The sequence below is a fragment of the Scylla paramamosain genome, chromosome 2 (genome assembly GCF_035594125.1).
Source record: "Scylla paramamosain isolate STU-SP2022 chromosome 2, ASM3559412v1, whole genome shotgun sequence".
Taxonomy (NCBI): Eukaryota; Metazoa; Arthropoda; class Malacostraca; order Decapoda; family Portunidae; genus Scylla; species Scylla paramamosain.
Window position 1 is genome coordinate 31,169,317 of NC_087152.1, and position 13,445 is coordinate 31,182,761.

The 13,445-nt window shown below is 36.3% G+C and overlaps 1 protein-coding gene across 4 annotated transcripts in view; it reads right to left on the reverse strand.

Annotated features, from left to right (window-relative positions):
- The window catches only part of LOC135113111 (uncharacterized), a 43,982-nt gene that overhangs the window by 28,210 nt on the left and 2,327 nt on the right, over positions 1–13,445 (reverse strand). For all 4 annotated transcript variants that reach the window (XR_010274712.1, XR_010274711.1, XM_064028176.1 and 1 more), the window contains exons 2-7: positions 9,764–9,909; positions 4,873–4,987; positions 4,068–4,144; positions 2,950–3,141; positions 2,454–2,529; positions 994–1,073 (exon numbers count right to left, since the gene is read on the reverse strand). Coding sequence is in view for 2 of the 4 variants with exons in the window: in XM_064028176.1 (XP_063884246.1) it covers positions 994–1,073; positions 2,454–2,529; positions 2,950–3,141; positions 4,068–4,144; positions 4,873–4,987; positions 9,764–9,829 (606 nt within the window). In the remaining 2 variants the exon portion in view is untranslated. The remainder of the gene's footprint in view (positions 1–993; positions 1,074–2,453; positions 2,530–2,949; positions 3,142–4,067; positions 4,145–4,872; positions 4,988–9,763; positions 9,910–13,445) is intronic.

Sequence of the window (13,445 nt, forward strand, 5' to 3'; positions counted from 1 at the left end):
ACTTTCTTCTTTCTCTCACCCTATTCTGTCCATCTTCCTAATGCAAGAGTTAACCAATATTCTCATTCGTCCCTTTCTCTGGTAAACTGTGGAACTCCTTGCCTGCTTCTATATTTCCTCCTTCCCATGACTTGAACTCTTTCAAGAGGGAAGTTTCAAGACACTTGACCTTTTTTTTTTTCTATCTGACATTTCTATGGGAAATGGCAATAACTGGGCCTTTCTTTTTATTAAAAATTTTGTTGCCCTTGGCCAGTGGCCCTCTTACATAACACACACACACACACACACACACACACACACACACACACACACACACACACACACACACACACACACACACACACACTACAATTTTTTTTTGCAATAACTTTATGATGAAATATAATACATTTTTCTCTACAAAACATCCCTGTAAAACGGGGATGCGTCTTATGCAGAGGTGTGTCTAATACACCAGCAAATACAGTACTTATTCTATATCTGAGTTACTGTTAGTTACTAAAAATAATCTTGCTTATATTCATGTATGAAGGCAACATCCTTCTAAAGAGCTGTTAGATGATTTAGTGTAATAAATCAATATCCATAAGAAATTAGTTATAAATAGGTTGGCTATGATATTATTCTACAGGACAGCAGCTAGCGAATCTTACAAGAGAAGAGATGGGAAACATACTGAGATGACTGTGACCACAGCAAGCCCAAACAACAGAGATTTATGTCATGGGTAATTTCCTGGCTCACGCTTTTGATATTTATTCTTTATAAAAAGGGTTTTATTACTTTATCTTACACATGACACAATCAAGACATACACAGCAATAACCCCATGAACTATATATTCTTACATACATGAGATACATATCAACTACATAATTAAATTAAACTCTCCTCAAAGAATCCACACTTCACATTCGTATATCCTGGAATACAAAGAAGCAGCTCCAATACCTGTCATACCACCACAGCATGAAGCAACAAGAGACTCACCTTAAAGTCATTCTCCACATAACGTAAACAGTAGGTCTTGTCCCAGCCCTTGGGGAACACGTCAAAGCTAATCTGGCCACCTGGCAGGGAAGTGATAAAACAAAGTGCATCATCATCCTTCATTACCATTATCATTATCACAAGTCATGTATAGGCCCCAAAAAAGAGCCATAGGGATTATGAACTCAAAAGTCTGGAAATGGGAAGTTAACATATGGAATAATCAATACACATAAACACATTTATAAAGATACTAAATATAGAAAAAAAACTACATATTTTCTGAGTACATAAAGTAGCTATCTATTTACAGTAAAATCCCTCTTATCCGGCATCAACGGACCACCGACATGCCGGATACTTGAATATTGCCGGATACTTGAATAGAAGTGAAATTATGTCCACCATCACCACCCTACACTCACGCATCTTACCATAACAAAGATCAGCTGATCTTAATCAGCAGCTGATCTGATCAGCTGCTTAAGTGTAACCACAACACGCTTCCTCTTTTCTACAACTTTAGGCATGATGAAGGCGTCAGGCGATAAACAGTGCACACGCGGGACTGAGTCACTGAGTAAACACAGTGCAGTGGGCCGCGGGTGGCGCGAAGCAGTGCACTCTGGTGGCAAGGGGACAAAGTATGCCTCACGTGGGAATTTTAATCGATTTTATGAGTACACATTGATTTTTTTATTGATTTTAAGGCTCGGGGAAAAATGTGCCGGATACTTGAAGCTGCCGGATACTCGAATGCCGGATGAGAGGGATTTCACTGTATTTATCTATCAATGTACCATAATAGCAATCCCACATGGGATGACATAGACATAACACACACACAATAGCTACAAAAAACTAAATTATTTTCTGGGTTAATTAATATATATATATATATATATATATATATATATATATATATATATATATATATATATATATATATATATATATATATATATATATATATATATATATATATATATATATATATATATATATATATATATATATATATATATATATATATCTTATTTTTAAAAGACAGCCACTTGTTCACAGACTATCAGAGACCACACTACATAACATGGCAGCATCATTCTTGCCACCACAGAGAAACATGAAAACCCCTCATCCATCCATCATCTTGCTAGAGCAGTGCAGTGACAGATATATGATTGCTTTAAGTGTTTGACCCATTGACATACTCTCAAGGCCAATTTATCCTGCCTTCAAATCAAATTCCTGTTTCCATGATGCTAAAAAAAAAGAGGCATGAAAGCAGCACAAGATGAGTGTGCATCTCTGTTTATATTGTGCCATAACCCAGAAGAATCACACAAACTGATGGAATTTTCCCACAATTATAGTTATACAAATACAATGCTCTTGCTAACATTCACACATCTTAATCAGATTAAAAATTAACAACATAGAAATAGAAGTAGCTTGCTTACCAATGGAGAACACCAAGCCAGAGTTGGGAAACTCCTCCTCCAAAGCTTTCACAAACTTCTCCCTGATGTGGTGAACCTGAAAACAACACACTCAGCAACTCACCCTACTCACTAAGTCATTAAAATAAAAGCCAATTTAACAAGGGAATAATCAAATTATGTTTTCTTTAAGTACAAATCTCTAACAGCTAAAAATTCACTCATATGAAAAAAGTTGAGGTCCTTTCTCAATGCATAACTATATCCCAAGATTTTATTGGTTCTGTAGGAAAACCCACCATTAAGATAGTATTGTTCTTTGTCATGCAACTTGTCTTTCCATACATAGAATGCTCAAAAACACTGAAACTAATATATTAAGACCAAGTGAGATAAATTTACAAACAAACTTTTATGAAGTTAATGATTATATCTGAGCTCTAAGAAATTTTCAGTCTAAAAAAATTAAACAGAAAAACAGCTTCCTCATAACCTAGCAGTTTAAGGATTCACTTACCTTGTCATATTCCCCAAACTGGTCACGTTCTTCCTGGGAGCAGCTGCGACCAACAGGACAAACGTTGATTAGGCCATTGCGGAACTCAATAAAGGTGCCACGCTTCACAGGCAGAGTGAGGGAAGACATGTAGCGCAAGGCAAAGTTGATGAATGTCTGCAGCTTTTCCTCCCCCATGTGGTTTTGGATGCTCTGCAAGGTGGTGAAGGAACATCAAGATAAAATTAACTAGAAAACTGGATGTGAAGTGAAGTGAGGCCATTAGAACATTTCTTGCCACAACTAAAGTCATATGATGCCAAGTTATAAAACTGCATAAGAATACTAGTTATGTTAAAATAAAAGGTAAAACCAACAGAAATCAAATATAATTTAAATAGAAAAAATTCAAAACTCAAAACTATAAATTAAGTGGGTTGGGATTTGAATATAGGAAAACATATAATCAGGTTATTAGTGGTAAGTCCATAAGAAGGAAAACTAGAAAACATATAATCAGGTTATTAGTGGTAAGTCCATAGGAAGGAAAACTGGAGAACATATAATCAGGTAAGTCCATAGGAAGCTTTAAACAATTGAATAAATTTATGGATGGAGATAACAGGTGGATATAGGCTTGTTTTTTTTTGTAAAGGGGCTCCCATGTGTAGGCATACTGGGTCTTTGCAGCTTCCCTTGTGTTCTTATCCATGAAAGGGGGAAATAAGAACTGTTAATTTCTTCTGATTTTCATAATGGGCAAAGATTAAACAAACTAGTGTGAAAGGTGTTGGGGATGCTCAGGCACAGAGAATAAAGTACTCATACAACTCTCCTCTCCACAACATTTCCCACATCTCCCTTACCAGCATTTCTTACTATATGATATTAATATTCCCAGATTGGTGCAACAGACTTTGCAAGATGCTGATAATGACCTGAAGCAACGCAGCATATTTCAGTTTCTAAAATAAAGCCATAACTGTTTTATTATACATTACATCTCATTTCAGTTTTTTATTTACAGCCATGAAGTGTTTTGTTTACCAGTCAGGGTGTGGCATAGATAGAAAAACTTAAATAAATAACAATGGAGCGCATAAAGTAAGCTGAGTAAAGAAGCTGAAGTAAGGGCTTACCTCCTTCTTCATAAACTGACCATTTTTGTACGCCACCAGACCATTCTCAGCAAACACGTAGTCAAACTTCATCAGTGCTGGAAAGTTAAAAGATCCTCAACGCAACTAAAAAAAAAAATGTAGTAAATGGATAAACAAAATAAGTAATAAAAATTAATAAACAATAATGATAAATACATAGAATAAATAAATAATAGTGATACCCTACTCCCTATTTTACCTCAGCAGTTAATTTTACCTGATGAAATTCAAGAATAAAAATTATTCAGGTTAAACAACAAATATTCAAAACAGATCTCTAAAAATCAAATTAACATATTTACTACCAAAAAACTTTGAGATTAAGAAAAAAAATTAATCAGAAAATTTAGTAACAAAGTCACAACATAATTCTCAAATATATTTGGATTCATCATCCTCATATTTTCACTTCAACAGGAAGAATAGGTAGAAAAAATAAATAAATAAATAAAAAAAATGTGGACACTACAACCAATAAATTCCTGACACAATTTACAAGAGCCACTTAGTGTTTCTTAAAAGTCTGTGGCCACTTAAGCCTGCATGTATTCAGAAATACCTTGCTGTCTCACCACAATTATTGTTAAAGGCCACAGAGATGACAAACCAGGTTCTCAAGAGTATTTCTCATATTATCAATGTAGAAATCTTGTTAACATATCACTAGAACCATAAAAAAAACACCCTCATAACCCGTGTAACCTCAATTGGAGAATTTTGAAATTAGAAGGGAGTGGTGCATGAGTGTTACAGAATATAGTCTTTAGTGCAACCAGATCCTCACCCTCTAGGCCGCCCATTTGCTCTGCTATCTTGTTGAGGTCTGAGCCGCCCACCAGGCCACAAGGCACCTTCTCCTTCATCTTCAGCATAAACTCTGCCATCACAGGTTCAATTTTCTGCAAGTAAGATGAATAGTTACAACTAGTATATCTACATGCATCAAGCATAAGACAGCCTGCAGGAAATCCCACAAAACTCCATTGCATAATTTTTGGGAATCTGTGAAAGCACTAACAGTAAAGCCCCATTCACACATTGACGAATTTTTATGGCAATTCCATTGCAACTCTGCTATGATTTCCTGAATGGCAACTGTGCTGCGATGTGCTGCAACTTTCATGCTTGGTGAACATGCTGCAAATACAGTGCAAATGCATTGTGAACACATGAAAAATGTGTTGTGACTATGATCTGCTATGATTATGGAGAATGCATTGCAAATGCACACTGACTCCACTGCAAATGTGCTGCGAATAGTGCAACTCATCAATGGAATATATATATATATATATATATATATATATATATATATATATATATATATATATATATATATATATATATATATATATATATATATATATATATATATATATATATATATATATATATATATTCACAGGCAGATCAGTTTCAAACTTGTCCAGCTGAAGATCCAACTCAAGCTGTGAAGCCTCTGTATAAACTCAGTTTTCTATAAAAATTCTTTACTCATAATTGCTTCGGTTGCCATTCAGTTTTCAAACAAAATTACTTGATTTCAAATACTACAAGTTGCAGCAGAAGCTGCCATTTATTACTAATTTATAGTTTCTATAAATATTCCCTTCATTTTAATATATTTGGAAGAGAGACACAGAGGATAAGACGGTAATTCAATCATTGAAATAAGTTAAATGTGATCCCGCTGAAGAACCTTGATGTAAACAAACAAGATTCATCACTCAGGGGTAATCCCAAGCCTCCTGTGGCTCTCTCTATGACCCATAATGGCATCAATACTGCACAACTGCATTTTTCCAGATGTCTAAGTGTTATGATCACCTTCATTTTGGCAGTGAGTGGGTTGCTCCTCTCTGTGTGAGGTTTCCCTCACTTGATTGGTGAAAAAGAGAATGCCTGCATGGTCTAAACAATATCTTTTGATGAGTTCTGTGTCACTAAGTTCATTCAATGCATCCTTTCTGGATAAAAAATTTCTAAGCTGAAGATGTTGTGGAGCAGCCATCTTAGCAGTGGGAGCATTGACCATTACTTGTTAAGACATGACAGACGGATGTCTGAGAACAGATTAATCTATTTTACATTGATTCCTATGGGGAAAATAGTTTTGGTTTTCAAAAATTTTGGATTTTGAACGACATTCAGGAACAAATTAATTACAAAAACCAAGGTTCCAATATATATATATATATATATATATATATATATATATATATATATATATATATATATATATATATATATATATATATATATATATATATATATATATATATATATATATATATATATATATATATATATATATATATATATTGTTGTGTGCAGCAAGATAAAGCAATGTTACATGAAGGGAAGAAGTGAGAGCACAAAGCAGGGGAGAACGAAGAAAGAGAAAGAGAGAACAAGAGTACAGGCACCAGACATAGGGTTAAGAGTGGCCAGTCACTGCCCTGAGATTACAGTAAAAATCCCTGTGTGCATAGACTCTCTTTCCCAAATTAATTTACCCTATTTTTAGTTGTCCCTTTTGACTGAGTCTCACATAGTTTACAGCAGAAGAGTTGCCCTTGATGATGGTGTAGTGAGTATTCATCTGAACCCCATAATTTAGTTACTAGAATTCTCAGAAGTGTTTTATTCATACTATCCCACACTGAGAGAGAAACACTAGGTGGGGCAGGTGTATGTATGTATGTATGTATGTATGGCAGGTGTGTGTATGTATGTATGCCCCCTCTCTTGTATCCCCCCATAGTAGCTGAGTGGGAGAGTGTTTGGCTCGCATTCCCATGGTGTCATAGTCCAGCCACCACGTTAGACAGATGTACAGTCAGAAGGCAGACTGTTTTGTTTGGAGGAGACTGGGAAGGGATTACAGCTAGACAGGTCAGTTACTTTAAGGGGATAAGTGAGTAATTACCGGCCGTATGCCCTGGCCTATCTCAGTAGCATAGGAGTCTCCATAGTAGTCTGCCATGGAGTGTAGTTAATTATAATGCATTCCATGTCCAGGGATGTGACTCCTCAGGTGAGTGTGTGTGTGTGTGTGTGTGTGTGTGTGTGTGTGTGTGTGTGTGTGTGTGTGTGTGTGTGTGTGTGTGTGTGTGTGTGTGTGTGTGTGTGTGTGTGTGTGTGTGTGTGTGTGTGTGTGTGTGTGTAAGCCCAGCTTTGTTACAGTGAGAGGTGATTTACACTCCTGTTTGTTTGTGGGCACTTGTTTCTATTCGTGTCACTTATTAGTGTACGTGTTTTATTAAATGCTCCTGTGTCAGGCTCCTGAAAGGTGCTTGACCTGCAGAGGCCTTCAGTGAACAGCTGAGTACAGAATTTTACTTCCTTGTCAGGTTCTGCCAAGGCCTGCCATCCAGGAGGCTGTAAATGACACTACTTGTCTATAGGCTATAATATGCCACTGGACAGTGGGAGGATTCGATATGAGGGCGATAACCCAGCAGGGTTTTATACCAGGACCATACATGCATCGTTGCTCATTATGATTGTTTCTTCCTAGACATGATTGTCTATCCTTTCACAGCTGTGTGGGTTAATTGTTGTTGTATTTCCCCTGTCTGTGGGTGGGTAAAACAAACTGGCAACCTCATTTGAGTAATCTGGTGTTATGACAATTGGTAAAATGGGTGCATGAGTCAAAAGTGGACTTTGTAACCCATATTAAACCCTGCATTCAGTCATGCAGGAGATGACTTTGGGGGAGCTAGTCCAGTTGTAGCAGCTTTGTGAAGGGGCTGGAAATTGCGGTCATAACAAAAAAAAAAAAATATATATATATATATATATATATATATATATATATATATATATATATATATATATATATATATATATATATATATATATATATATACTCGTATATATATATATATATATATATATATATATATATATATATATATATATATATATATATATATATATATATATAGACACCTTCAAGTATCTTGGGCACATACTGACCAAGGACATACCCGATGATGACATCAGGAAGTAGACCAGACAGTTCATGGTGGTAAGCAGCATACTGCTCAGAAAATTTTCTTTATGGACCCAGATGAAGTTGTAGTCAGGGACCATTGCTACTCCTTGTACTGCAACTCACTATGTTCTAACTATCGAGTAGCCACAATTAAGCTCAAAGTGTAGCATCACGACATTCTCGAAAGGTTATTTAGACTGTCTAGATAGACCAGTTCATCCTTGACTTTCTCTAGTCATGACCTGAGATGTCTTAGCAGCATACACATGCTACATTCAGTATGGTAGGTAGTGGACAGACAAGATAACTCCATCATCACCTCCGTCATGAACAGCTGTGTGAATGGGGGGGGGGCCCATCCACCAGCAGTGGTTGAGGCTGCTCTGATCTATAATTAGGTCTGCAAAAGAGTATGTAGTGTAGTTCATAAGTATATAGTGCTTAAGTTTTCTGTGTTTCATAGTGTAAGATGTGTCTGATGGCAAAATAAATTATTATTATTATTATTATTATTATTATTATTATTATTATTATTATTATTATTATTATTATTATTATTATTATTATTATTATTATATACATGTGTGTGTATGTGTGTGTAAGGAGAGAGAGAGAGAGAGAGAGAGAGAGAGAGAGAGAGAGAGAGAGAGAGAGAGAGAGAGAGAGAGAGAGAGAGAGAGAGAGAGAGAGAGAGAGAGAGAGAGAGAGAGAGAGAGAGAGAGAGAGAGAGAGAGAGAGGAGAGAGAGAGAGAGAGAGAGAGAGAGAGAGAGAGAGAGAGAGAGAGAGAGATATGGATATCAGGTCACAGCTAGTCCACCTAGGAAAATCATCTTTGTAGGGAAGTATCAATTAACTGTCACCTGGCCCTAGCATGAAGGTGTGAAGATCAAACAGAAGGTTGTTATTGTGTCAAATTCATTGTGACAGCATTGTGAATGCGGTGAACTTGCTGCAACACCACTGCAAATTCATTGTGATAGTGCTGCTAATGTACTGTAATCCCAGTCATGACAACTACACTGTGAATGTTTTGAATAGTCCAAAACATTTGCCATTGGCTGGTGAATGCGCTGTGACTCAGCCTGCTCTGGCGACTGCTGCAGATGCATTGCAACTTTGCTGCAAACCTGTTGCAAGTGCACAGTGACTCCACTGCAAACAAGTTGTAGTGGAGTCGCAATCCATTTGCCATCCAAATTCACCAATCAAGAGATGAGGCACAATAACAGCACATGAGGATACAGCAAACCACTGGAAACCTAATAAGATTTACAATATGGAAAAAATTATATGGAAAACAGTACATATAAGCTTGAGGTAAAGAAAATATCAACTTAAGCAAGTTATAGTAAAAACAGTAAAAAATATAAAGAAGACATACATAATGGTGAATCTTAATATGAGTGAAACACAAGCACTAGTTTCTTCCTTTATTTCCTATTACATCTTGGCTTCAATATTATTTTTGTTGCCTTACCCAAATCTTTTCTATATTACTTTCGTAGTGCCACATATTTCCTAATAAAAAGTAAATAAATGAATGAATAATAAAAATCATAACAATACTTGTTAGGATTCAGTGCTCTAAATGTATGGTGTAATGTTAATTTAACAAAAAATGTAATTTTTGGCAAGTACATCAAAACTGAGAAAATCTAAAGACAGACTCACCTTCCGAGGCTGAGTGAGTGTGCCATCCACATCAAAAAGGCAGAGAGTCTCGGGTAACACAGCCATACTGCACGTGTTGTGGTGAAGGAAAACTATATCTTCTTCTTCTATGGTTCTTCAGTGTTTTGTCTGGAGCCTCTGATGCTCTGTAAATAAGCCTGTAGTTAGCTCCTCACACATGACTCACATGAAGGTGGTATTGCTCTTTGGCACTCATGGAGAATGTGGGTCCCACAACCCATTGAAATGAGTTGCTAGATATCCATTTCTGCCTTTCTGCTGCAGTGTTGCCATGCTGAGTGAGCTAAGCAGCCTGGCACCACAGTGGGATGTTATGATGGGCACCTAATGTATACATGTCTCTACATGCAATGGTTATGGAAAGGCAGCAAATTCAAGAGGAAAGACTTGGAGGGACCAAGTCACTTGCCAGCCATGAATCCATTTCACCTGACTGGATATGGTTAGTGCCTTATTAAAACAGGTTTCCACAAATTCTCTTCATGCATGCTAAACAGTTTATTGAGTCCCCACTATATTGCACTCTCACATGAAGCGCTGAGGTGTGAGAGCAGTAGGAAGCCAGATTTTTTTTTCCACACACTGCTCACTGCCGTCATTCTTAGCCAGTCACAGTGAGTGAAGTAATCTTGCAACACAGTGGAATGCTATGATATGCTGCTAATGTGTACATTGGGAGATGGAAAGATTGATTGATTGTATTAATGAGTATGTGCCTCATATAATTATTTCCCTACAATCAGAAGTGAAACATTCAGTGAATTATCCTTAAGTAATATACAGACATATTAGTGTTAAATTCTATGTGATCTGTAGCATTTCATGTTGATTACCACCCTCAAGATTCATTGCACAATATTTGATTTTCATTTTGATTTTATAAAAAAGCACAGTGAGTAAAAGTGCAGCTTTTGCCTTGATTTTAATTTTGGCCAAGCTTTCCTGCAAGGGTCACACTCACCCACTCAGTTTTGTGCCAGTCACTGTGATGGGCGGGTGTGTGGTGAGTGTAAACTGGATTGTTTAACTAGATCCTTTATGTTTAGACAGTAATGGTTTGTTAATCCCTAGAGGACCAACAATGGGGGAGATTTTCATCCCACATGGACCACCCCTACAGCACTAAACATCAAAAAATATCCTGTATTCACACACAACTTATACTTAGCCAGCAATGGAAGAGCAAATAAAATAGACTTTATACTCAACATCATCTTCCTCTTTTTAATGATGCCATCCAGATGTCTCTACATGCAGTGGTTATGGAAAGGCAGCAAATTCAAGAGGAAAGACTTGGAGGGACCAAGTCACTTGCCAGCCATGAATCCATTTCACCTGACTGGATATGGTTAGTGCCTTATTAAAACAGGTTCCCCCAAGTTCTCTTCATGCATGCTAAACAGTTTATTGAGTTCCCACAATATTGCACTCTCACATGGAGCGCTTAGGTGTGAGAGCAGTAGGGAGCGGGCAGGGAATCAGACTCATTAGAATCACTTTTGATTTTGGATATTTGTGACTGATTTTGGACATTGTGAGAGCAAGACAAAAATTGAGAAATCAGCCTAACTAATTTGCAGGCAGTATTACCAATGACTGAACTACAGTAAAACCTCCTTAAACCAAACCTGAAAAGCCGAATATCAGATAACCCAAACACCCTTATCGCAACCAAACAATTTTCATATAAATTAAACTTTTAGTTAGTTTATGTGAAAAACCAGCCGGCTAACCAAACAAGCCAAAACCATTCCAAACAAATTTCACATAAATCAAACTATGGGTCAGTTTATGCAAAAAATGGCCAGCCAACCAAACATTTATTGGATAAATTTAACTTTAGGTCAGCTCATGTAAATAACTGCTTGAATACATGTGCTTGTTGTTCAGTGACCATCTGTTTCTCTCTGCCACCCCTAGCTTCATGATGGCCTCCAAGACTTTTTCAGGATAACAAAATATGCTGTAAATATTTATCTTGGGGCTTGTAATGTGCTTATAATGTGCTAACAAATATGCTGTTAATGATAATAAACATACAAGTTTATGTACATAGAAACCAGCCAAAAATGTGTATTGTCAGATAAAATGAACTTTCAGATAAACCATCAGCAACCCTGCCCCATATAGTTTGGTCTATGGAAGTTTTACTGTACAAAAATTGACAAAAGTAGCTAAATCTAGTGTAAAATTGCAAAGAAGCTATAACCAGCTCCAGTCCTCCCTGGAGAAAATTAACACAGTGAAGACAAAAATAGTAATGATGATAACAAAAACAATGGCATAATAGTGTGTGGCAACTGGATCAATGTCTGGACCTTTGTGGCGATAATGGAATCATCTTGACTAGGAAACGTGTCACGGTCCTAACTTAACCTAACCTATCCTTACCTACCATTCTTAATCTCCTGGACAGAACATTAACGAATTAATCACAACAGAAGAATAAAATAGACAAAAAAAGTTACCCTCAAAATAAAAATATATAAAAAAAAAACTATTTATGTAAATCAATATTGCACAGCCATAACCTAACCTATCCTACCCTAACATTCTTAACTTCATGAGTAAGATATTGATTAATTAAATCCAAAGCAGCAGCAAAAACAAAAAAAAAAGGTGAAAAATAAGGCAAAAAAAGCAAAATTCTTACTCTTTCACCAGCCTTTCTATTCTGGATAAAACTATTTTTCCTGGTATTTTCAGCCTGTTCTGAATTAATCTGCTTGATATTTTTCCAGCAAATAATTAGTTTATATTTTTTTACCCTATTTCTGACCCCCCAACCCCTCAGAAACCAATGTTTTGTAATAAAAATGAAAAGCAGATTAATACAAAACAGACCAAAATTTACCAACAAAAAATAGTTTCATCCTCACAAATAAGAAACACAACAATCAGCAGTAACACTCACAATGTTCCCCCAAGATGACTGACCATCGCTATCACGCACCACCACCTAACCCAACCTAACCAAACTAACTAAAACCTAACCAAACTAATCTAACACATTAACAGCCGTAACCACCTCCTTACTTAAGCAATCCCAGAGAACAATGCTTTAATACAGGAAACTATATTTCTTAGTGTCACTGAAACATTTACTCTTCTTCATCTTTTTTGAATGTCCTCTCATGCATCTTGTCCCTGCATCCATATGCATCTCCAAAACTTGTCTGTCTACCTTTTCCATGTGGTTTATTAATATATACATTGTTATCAAGTCTCCCCTTTCTCTTCTGTCTTCCAATGTTGTTAATCTCATTTCTTCCAGTTGCTCTTCATAAGTCTTTTCCTTTAATTCTGGCACCATCTTCATTGCTGTCCTCTGTATTCTTTCCAATTTCCTTATATCCTTCCTCCTACATGGAGACATACGACTGCAATGTACTCCAACTTGGGACATATCATGGTTGTAATTATTTTTTTCATCATATCTATATCCATGTAGTAAAAGCCACTGTAATGTTTCTTAACATCCTATATGTGGAGCCAAATACTTCACTTATATGTTTCTCTGGTGACAGTGTGTCCTGAATAATTACTCACAAATCCTTTTCTTTATTATTCTTCATTATCATATTTTCACCCATTTTATAGTTCCATGTAGGTCTCTTTGTATTTTTTTCCCATTTCCAACATATGACATTTCTTAGGATAC